The 9,739-nt window shown below is 34.5% G+C and overlaps 1 protein-coding gene across 6 annotated transcripts in view; it reads left to right on the plus strand.

Moving 5' to 3' along the window:
* Positions 1-9,491, plus strand: part of ZGRF1 (zinc finger GRF-type containing 1) — a 58,673-nt gene extending 49,182 nt beyond the window's left edge. For 3 of the 6 annotated variants that reach the window (XM_031467386.2, XM_031467388.2, XM_031467387.2), the window contains exons 23-29: positions 114-261; positions 3,113-3,240; positions 4,617-4,740; positions 7,575-7,751; positions 7,886-8,020; positions 8,712-8,973; positions 9,149-9,485. In XM_031467386.2, the coding sequence (XP_031323246.1) occupies positions 114-261; positions 3,113-3,240; positions 4,617-4,740; positions 7,575-7,751; positions 7,886-8,020; positions 8,712-8,973; positions 9,149-9,294 (1,120 nt within the window). In that variant the 3' untranslated portion in view covers positions 9,295-9,485. Of the gene's footprint in view, positions 1-113; positions 262-3,112; positions 3,241-4,616; positions 4,742-7,574; positions 7,752-7,885; positions 8,021-8,711; positions 8,974-9,148 lie in introns of those variants that run through there. The other 3 variants (XM_031467393.2, XM_031467390.2, XM_031467403.2) reach the window with 3 other exon arrangements.
* Positions 9,492-9,739: the final 248 nt, after the last annotated feature.

Here is a 9,739-nt window from a genome sequence, read left to right on the forward strand (position 1 = left end):
TTTGAAGAGGAGTCAAGAAGGCCTTATCTTTTTCTTGACTAATTTAGAAAATCTGTATTTACTTGCTATTAAAATGGATAAAGGGGTATTCTTTTATGTAATTCTTTTTTTAGTTTGCATGCTGGCTCAGAAAATGAAAGTGAACAATTAAAAGAACTGCATGCACTAATGAAGGAAGACCTGACTCCTATGGAAAGAGTCTATGTGAGAAAAAGTATTGAGCAGCATAAACTGGGGACCAATAAAACCCTGCTGAAGCAGGTGAGGGGAAATAGCTCTTTAAACTTATTTTATTTAATCTATATATACTGTTACAGATTCCTTTTTCACTCCTATTGATGGGAATATTATTCCTATTTGTTTCCTTGACATAAACATGACTGTGATAACTTAGATTCAACTAAGGTGTGCAGATGTCTGTCTAGTGCACGTTTTGTTTTATTGCAAAGCATTCTTTGACTGTGAACACATCCAACTCATCATGACAGAGTCATCTTTTCTCTTTCTCCCTATATGTGTATCATTTGTAGGCTTAAGAGGAAAGTAAAAAGGTGAAAATAGATTCCCGGCAAGTTAAATGTAACTTGGCTTTTTTCTAGGAAATATAGAGGAAGAAAAACTGACACTGGGCCAAATATCCAAGTGAAATTTATCTTTCATGCTCTGCTACAAAATCAGGACTTTAAGGGTCTGTCTGAAATCTATCCCAAGAATCTAGGAGGCTCAGACACTTGTTTCCAGGTATCAGGAGCCAACACTGGAAACAGGATCCCAGTCTACAGCAAGTAGCATCATCTCCTTTATGAAGTTCTGATCTAGGCCAACCTGGGCATCAGCTGGTAGGAGAGAAAGAAGTCACTTAGTAGCTTCTTCCCGTGAAAGGACAGCATGGGGAAAAGAAAAGGAGTGGAGGAAAAGAGGGTTGTTGGCCAGTTGGACCATGTGGACATTGGTCACTTTCGGAAAGAGATTTGGGACAATCTACCTGCCTGGGACCCTGTTTTGGTCAGCTAAAATAATGCTACTGAACAAACAAAATCTCAGTACTTAAGACAACAAACTTAATGGCTCTGCAGGGTCAATTGGTTTGGCTCACTTGAGAGTATGGGTCAAGCTGCTCATTCTGAGAACAGTTGTGGCATGATGGCCTTCTGACAGCAGAAGGGCAAGAGGGCAGGCTAGGTCACACAAATACCTGTAAAGCTTCTGTTCATATCATGTCTGCTAACATTCCATTTGCTGTAACGTAGTAAGTCATATGACCAAGCCCAGCATCAGTGGGGCAGCAAAATATACTGCACCTACTTTTCTGGTGGGAAGCACTGCAAAGTCACACAGCAAAGGGTGTGGGTGAGTAGTACTCTCGTGGAGAGGGAGGGAGAAATTGGTAATAATAACCAATCTATGACAAGTTCTAGAAGTCCTCAGACTAGCGTTTTATTATCTGATTTACAGAGTTAACTTTCCTCCCTTCTCCCCAGCCAAATCCAAAAGGGCTTAGTTTGACTATGTTCAGTTAATGCAAATTAGTCACTTATGTAAACTGCTTACATCCTTACCCAACATAATATTGATATGTAAGAATTGTTATGGTTTCTTTGATAATTTTCTAAGTGAAAGCCCAGTTACTATAATCTATTGCTCATTGGTATCACCTATTCATAAATGGAAACTCTTTTAGAAGAAACATTTTTTAAAACATTTTCTCTAGCAAATTTCCACAGTCCAATTAGGCATTCAGACCTGACACACTCCTAAAGTGATACGTCTATACAATAAAACTAATTTATAAAAATGCTACATAGTTCATACTCCTTCTTAGATCAATAATAAAAATCTCTTTTGCTGTTAGACTCTTAGCAATATGATAAATTAAAAGATACAAATAATGTATTTTAAAGAAAAATTTATTTCTTTAGGTTTTTTTATTAGATATTTCTTTAAATAAATTACTTATTGAACACAACTTTGAGGTTCTCATTCTAAAGTGGTTTTGTCAGCTATAGTTACCAGAAATCAGATACAAATGATATGAGGGTGGTATCAAGAGCAGTGTATATTGCTACAGGGGTGTCTGTCTTCTGCTAGATCATTTTAAAAGAACTGAATGTTTAAAAACTGGGGTTTCTAATATAAGTGTAGCTTTAGGATTTTTGTTTTTGTTTTTAGCAGAAGAAGGAAAACCTGACAGAGGGCTATTGTATGTGATAAGTGTTCTTTATTACTATAATATTTTCTTCACATGATCTATAGAGGTCGTATTTAATTATTAAAGCCTAGTTTGTCAATCACATTTATTGACAAAAGATACAGTCACTTTGTGTGGCCTGGCCTTGCTACCAAGGAATTGTAACTATATTTCAGATTGTTAGAGGAGGAAAAAGTATGTGTGTGTGTATACACATATTGTATACATATACACACACAGTTACGTGTGTGTGTATTTGTGTAGATACTGGATACTAGGCCAATGACCACATCCAACTGGAAAAGTCACTGATTTTCCTCTTGTTTATATTTAGTCCCAGAGGTTAAGTATTAGCTTTCTCAGGCTTTTTGCCTTGAGAATGGTATTCTACTGTAATATTAAAGACTTATAAGATTCAAATAAACTTACAGGCTACAATTACACTTTAATTTACTATTGTTATTAATTAATTAGCCATCTTTACCTTAAATAAGTCAAAATACCAATGTGCTTGAAGGTTAAGAAAATGCACGTGGTTCACTAGCATGTTCAGTGTTCTTTGTGGAGAACTTTGGCCTGTGTTGATAATAATGCATGTTATTACTCAGCCTCATCCAGAAGGATAAAATTGGTCTGTTATTCTTGATATTTTTAAACCCATGACATTATAATACCTTTCTTCTGAGTATCAAATACGTCTTTTATTTGTCCTTATTAATGGACTTGTGGCCTAAGTAGTCTGAATCCTGTGATTTCTGTTTATGTGAGAATAATGAAAAGGTGGTGATAAAATGGTCTGTGATTTCAGATTGCCAGTAATTAAATTAGGACTAGCTGATTTCTGATTTTAGCCTACAAGTTCTTTGGTAAATATAGTCTCTTATTTTTTTAGTAGTTATAATGAATATTTATATTGTAAAAAAGGTTCGAGTAGTTGGAGTTACCTGTGCAGCCTGCCCGTTTCCATGCATGAATGATCTTAAATTTCCTGTGGTTGTACTGGATGAGTGCAGTCAAATAACTGAGCCAGCGTCTCTCCTTCCCATTGCAAGGTAACCTGAAAGGTTCTTTTCCCAAAGCACTCAGATGTTAACAATTTTTCAAACATTTCCTCAGTTCAAACTCTTAGCAAACTTAAGTAAAAATTCCTAGCAATGCAAGTACTAAACTGATTTTTTAAAAGAATGCAGAGGGAAATTTGGGGGGGTTAATGTATCAAAATTTTGTTAGATCACAGTTTAGATATTTGGATCACGTAATCCTTAAAGCTTTGATAGCTCTATTGCTAGAATTCTACTTAGAACCTTGCAGATTTTTCAACCAGGCTGAAGGTGTTTATTTAGTCATAGTTTTACAAACCTAACTGCTGAAGAATATTCTTCATTTGCCTTACCTTGGTATAATTCCAGAGTTCAGGTTCTAAAAATATTTTTTAGATTATGAAAGGATATAAAATATATGAAGGAAAATAAGTTGAAAATGAAAATTTGTCTACTAAAATTTAGAAGACTGTGACATCTTCTAAGCTGTCTCAGTCAGTTGAAATGTTGTGCTTTTAAAGCATCTCTTACTGAGGAATCCTAAAGGTAGTAGAAGGAATACTAGACTCAGACTCAGTAGGCTTGAGTTCTAGTCCTTGTTTTGTCCCCAGGTAATGAGAGTAGGGTATCAACTGTCATGATGTGTCCAAAATTTGGGAGATTCCTGCATTGTGGGGCTTTCAGTGTTTAAACTGGGACAGTCCTAGGCAAACCAGGATGAGTCGGTCACCCTACTCAGGAGCCAGGAATGGAGGAACAGTAAGGCCCCGCAGGGGGGAGGAGGAGTAATACTTGCAGAGCACCTACTGTATACTAAACACATTACATACTTGGTTAAATCCTTACAACATCCATGCAAGGTATTATTACATCAAGGTTACTGATAAGACCAAAGCTTGTAGAAATTAAATAACTTGCTCTGACCATAGAATATAATAGAGCTAAAAATTTGAAATAGATTTTTCTATAAAATCTTTTCCCCACTGCATCCTACTCCTATTAGAAAGACATTTAACCCGAAAGCCTAATTTACTTCATCTCTAAAGTGAGACTTGAATCTAAATGACTTCTGAAAAAGCTTCTAAGTTTATAGTTTCTAAAAATCTTAATTTCTCAAAGTGTGTTCTTTGAAATACTAATCTCTTGCAGAGGCCAGGGACACTTACTAGGTTTTATGTGGGAAAAAATTAAGTTCTGTAAAGGATTCTTCAATGAATAACTTTTCAAAGCCCTTTAATACACTTGTTGGCGATATTAAGCCTTGCTAGTTCTCAGAACGCTTAATGGTATTCAAATTCTTTGAAATACATTTTAGAAAAGAAGGCAATAAATGATGTCAGTGCATGCTTTCTCATTGCTTCGATTAATTTGTGGAATTCTGTTTCTAGGTTTGAGTGTGAAAAGCTGATTCTTGTTGGAGATCCCAAACAGCTTCCTCCTACTATTCAGGGTTCTGATGCAGCTCATGAAAATGGATTGGAACAAACGCTTTTTGATCGACTTTGCTTGATGGTACTACTGCTGAATTCATACAGAATGATCATTTATTGATTATACACTGTGGAGTTTGATAGAAAATGAAAATATTAGAAGACCGAGTCCTTGCCCTAAAATTTTTTTTAACTGGAGGTGTTTAGAAAGTGCTCATCCTAAAGATAAGTAGAACCCTGTAATTTAAGAATAAAATGAATCTTTTACCTGTGAGTATATTGCTTTTGCTCTAAAATTTTAAGAAATCTGTAATGTGTCTGTTACCCATGTCTCTATGGTAGAGCTCTACTTCATGTTTTTTTAAATTTTTAAATTATTAGTATATTTTAAAGTTGAGGTGTCATTCACATAACATAAATTAACCATTTAAAATGAATAATTCAGTGGCATTTTCGTACACCCATGATGCTGTGCAGTAACTACCTCTGTCTAGTTCCAAAGCATTTTTATCACCCCAAAATAAAGCTGCACCCATTTAGCAGTTTCTCTCCATTCCCTCCTCCTTCCAGCCCCTGGGAGCCACCTGTCTGCTTTCAGTCTATATGGATTTACCTATTCTGGATATTTCATATCATACAGTCTTACGATTTTCATATCATACAATATGTGACCTTTTGTGTCTGGCTTTTTTCACTTAGCACATTTTTGAGGTTCACCCACATTAGCAGCACATCAGTACTTTTTACTTTTTTTTTTTTTTTTAAGTACATTCTTGGTGTAGTGCAACCATCACCCTGTCCTTTTCCAGAACTTTTTCATCATCCCAACAGAAACTTTGTACCTATTAAACAGTAATTCCTCATCCCCCTCTCTCCTTGAGCCCCTGGTAGCGTCTGTTCTCCTTTCTGTCTCTATATTTGCCTATTATAGGTGCTGCATGTAAGTAGAATCATACAGTAGTTTTCCTTCTGTGTCTGGCTTATTTACCTAGCATGGTGTTTTCAAGGTTTGTACATATTGTAGTAAAGTGTCAGAATTTTATTCCTTGTTAAAGCTAAATAATATTCCATTGTATATGTATACCACAATTTATCTACTCATCTGTTGATGGACATTTGGGTTGTTTCCACCTCTCAGCTATTGTGAATGATGCTGCTATGAAAATTGGTATTAATTATATGTTCAGATCTCTGCTTTCAGGGTGGTTTTTTTGTTTTTTTGATTATACATCCAGAAATACAACTGCTGGGTCTGATGGTAATTCTGTGTTTAATGAGGAACTGCCAGACTTTTCCATAGCAGCTGCACCATTTTACATTCCCAACAGCAATGTACAAGGGCTCTGATTTCTCCTCATCTTCATCTACACTTGTTATTTTTCAGTTTTTTTGATAATAGCTATCTTAATGATTGGGTGTGAAGTGGTATCTTATTGGAGTTTCCCTAATGACTAACGATGTTGAGCATCTTTTCATGCACTTATCTTTGAAAAAATGCCTATTCAAGTCCTTTGCCTATTTTTGAATTGAGTTGTTTCTGTTGTTGAGTTGTAGGAGTTCGCTATATATTCTGGATATTAATCTCTTATCAGAAATATGATTTGCAAATATTTTCTTCCATTTGATGGGTCTTTTCATTTTCTTGATAATGTCCTTTGAGGTTCATAATTTTGATGAATCCAGTTAATCTAGTTTTTCTTGTGTTGCTTGTGCTTTTGGTGACATATCTGTGAAATTGTAGTCTTTGATCCATTTGCAGTTAATTTTTGTGTCTGATAAGGTGCATGTATCAAATTAGAGTTTTCATTTTTTTCAGATATATACCCAAGATTGGGATTGCTGGATCATATGGTAGCTCTGTTTTTAGTTTTTTGAGGGGCTCCATACTGTTCTCCATAGTGACTGTACCAATTTATATCCCACCAGCCGTGCAGGAGGCTTGCTTTTCTCCACACTCTCTCCAGCATTTATTATTTGTAGACTTTTTGATGATGGTTATATCGTGCCTCTTTTTAAAAAACTTTGCATTATAATAAATCATTCCCCCATGTTACTGCTGGCTGTATAATCATCACTATTGACATAAATATGTTAATCACTAAATATTATGTTGTGTGGGTATACCATAATTTAGTCATTTTTCTAGCATTGACCATTTAGTTGTTTCCAATCATAAAGAATGACCCTTTGAGCATTTTTATACCTAATACTTTTTATCAGAGGTTTCACATGCCCACTGACTTAGACTTATCCACAAATTTTGTGCCTTAAAGAGTATTGGGGATTGATTTTTTTTTATATGTTTTTCCCCTACAGAAGATAACTTTGTCCATGTGATCATTAATCCTGCATTTTATTATGTATTGTTAATAGAGTACCTTGTAACAATTCAAGATGTTTAAACAATATTATAGAACATTTTGCAAATAAAAACATGCTCCAGGAGAGCCCTACAGTAGATGGGAGTTGGATTTTGTGATGTATTAACAAAATCAGAAACTTCTTTGAAGATTCAGAATGAAAAATGGCTTGTACCTAAGGAGGAAAGTTAATAAATGAGTCATCAACAACAGTTTTTAAATTTTTAAAGATTTTTTTTCAATTTAGTGTTAGGCCAACTCCTTATAGGTTATGAAAGCATAGTGTTGATGCCAAACTAATTATTAGACACTAAGTCTAAGATCTGATGTTTTATATTTTATAATTTTCTGATATAATAAGTTTACCATGAAAATATTTTTAGTAATTAAAAAAAATTATTTCTATTTATAGTCTGTTTTATCATGGTTGTAATTCATTTACTAAGTGTACAATATGGCAATATTTTTAAGCTTTAAAATATTGTTGTGGATTTTGTTCCCCTAGGAGAAAAAATGCTGTTTTAATTTCTTATTTTTCTGCATTTAAATTCCTTAGGGTCACAAGCCAGTTCTATTGAGAACCCAGTACCGTTGTCACCCTATAATCAGTGCTGTTGCTAATGATCTGTTTTACGAAGGAAGCCTCGTGAATGGCGTTTCAGAAACAGAGAGGAGCCCTTTACTGGAATGGCTACCAACCCTGTGCTTCTATAACGTTCAAGGACTGGAGCAGGTAATGACATTAATGGTGATGAGAGTCAACACAGTTTAGTTTCCTGGTTTAATTTTGTTATTATTTGTGTGATTTTCTTGGTCTTTCCATAGCCTTTCTGGGAAATATAATTTAGGATCTGTTTCTTATTCCAGATTGAAAGAGATAACAGCTTTCATAATGTGGCAGAAGCTGCTTTTACACTCAAGCTGATTCAATCATTGGTTGCAAGTGGAATAGCAGGCTCTATGATTGGAGTGATAACATTATACAGATCCCAGATGTACAAGGTTTGTATTACATATTATATTTACCCTATATTAAATATAACCTTATATTACAATACTTGATATTACATTTGTAGTAGTTTGGTTTGGTGCTTGAAAAACTTTGGGGAATGTAGTTAATTATTAAAAAAGCATTCAGGTTTTTGTCTGGTCTGGCTTTTTTTCTGTATAATTAAATATAAACCTAACAAGGTTTAATTAAATTCAGTTTACAGCTGTTGGGGCAAAAATGCAAATAAACAAATTAGAGGGAAGGAAATATGGTGTATGCTTTGTGTTTTGGGACAGATGGGATTGAATCTCTGTTTTCTGAAATGTTCTTTCATTATTATTGTATTTTATCACTAAATCAAAGATAGATACCAGATATTAATGTACACACAAGCCAATTACTTCTAACTAGTTTTTATTTATATTTATTTTTACTATTTTTCATGTTTCATTATTAGTCAACTCTAAATTAGCATATCCAAATGAGTTTCCCAGCAATAGATAACACATCACCTTGATTTTTGTTCCATAATTTATATTATCATCAGGTTATTTACCTATCATTTTAGAAACTAGCCAAATCTCTGTGACAATGAAATTATCCGCTATTTGTTAAATTACAGTGGCTACTGTGGGCACGTTGAGAGGCCCAGGTTCTTTATGATCTGTGCACTGCATGGTCCTTGTCTTCTTTCCTCCATAGCTTTGTCATTTACTCAGTGCCACGGACTTTGACCATCCTAACATGAAAGCTGTGCAAGTGTCCACAGTAGATGCTTTTCAGGGAGCTGAAAAGGAGATCGTTATTCTGTCCTGCGTAAGGACAAGACAAGTAGGGTTTATTGACTCAGAAAAAAGAATGAATGTTGCATTGACCAGAGGAAGAAGGCATTTGTTGATTGTGGGAAATCTAGCCTGTTTGAGGAAAAATCGACTATGGGGCCTTGTGATTCAACACTGTGAAGGTAAAATAAAAATGTGTTTAATTCAAGCATTTTGAATTAAAACTGACTTTTGGGTTAGTGCTTGGGGTGGTTCAGGAAGAAACAGCTCTGAATTTGCCACTGTGGGAGGTGACTGCAATGCTGACATGGAGCCCACTGTAGAACATAGTTGTCTCATGTTTCCTGTCTTTCTAAGGGAGGGAAGACGGATTGCAGCATGCAAGCCAGTATGAACCACAGCTGAACCATCTGCTTAAAGATTATTTTGAAAAACAAGCAGAAGAAAAACAGAAGAAAAAGAGTGAAAAAGATAAATCTCATTCACAAAAAGACGTGGTATAGTTTGTATTTATATAAATTCACATTCATTTTACACTATACATTTTCATATTTTTATTACCTGAAAACCCTTATTATTAAAAAAGTACAATATTTAAATAAAATTATACACATATAAAAAATTTGCTCTTCAAAAACTTAATTACGTTATTAAGATGTTTGTTGATAATGTAAAAATCTTACTAATAAATTTTTTCTAAAAAATTATGACTTCTGTTTGCTAAAGAAATGAATTTTATAAGGAGCAGGGGAAAGCCTTTAAGGGGAATACCAATGTTACTTCAAAAATAAGTGATTATCTCAAAAGCCCATCTATTAGAACGTGTCTACACAGTTACACCAACACACTCCTTTCTAAACTACAGCTCTGTCAGAATCTTTTAAAAATAAATACAATGCCCTGTCATAAGTAAAAACATTCACAATAAAGCCTTTAAGAAGTACAAAA

Source organism: Camelus dromedarius, chromosome 1 (assembly GCF_036321535.1).
Source record: "Camelus dromedarius isolate mCamDro1 chromosome 1, mCamDro1.pat, whole genome shotgun sequence".
Classification (NCBI taxonomy): domain Eukaryota; kingdom Metazoa; phylum Chordata; class Mammalia; order Artiodactyla; family Camelidae; genus Camelus; species Camelus dromedarius.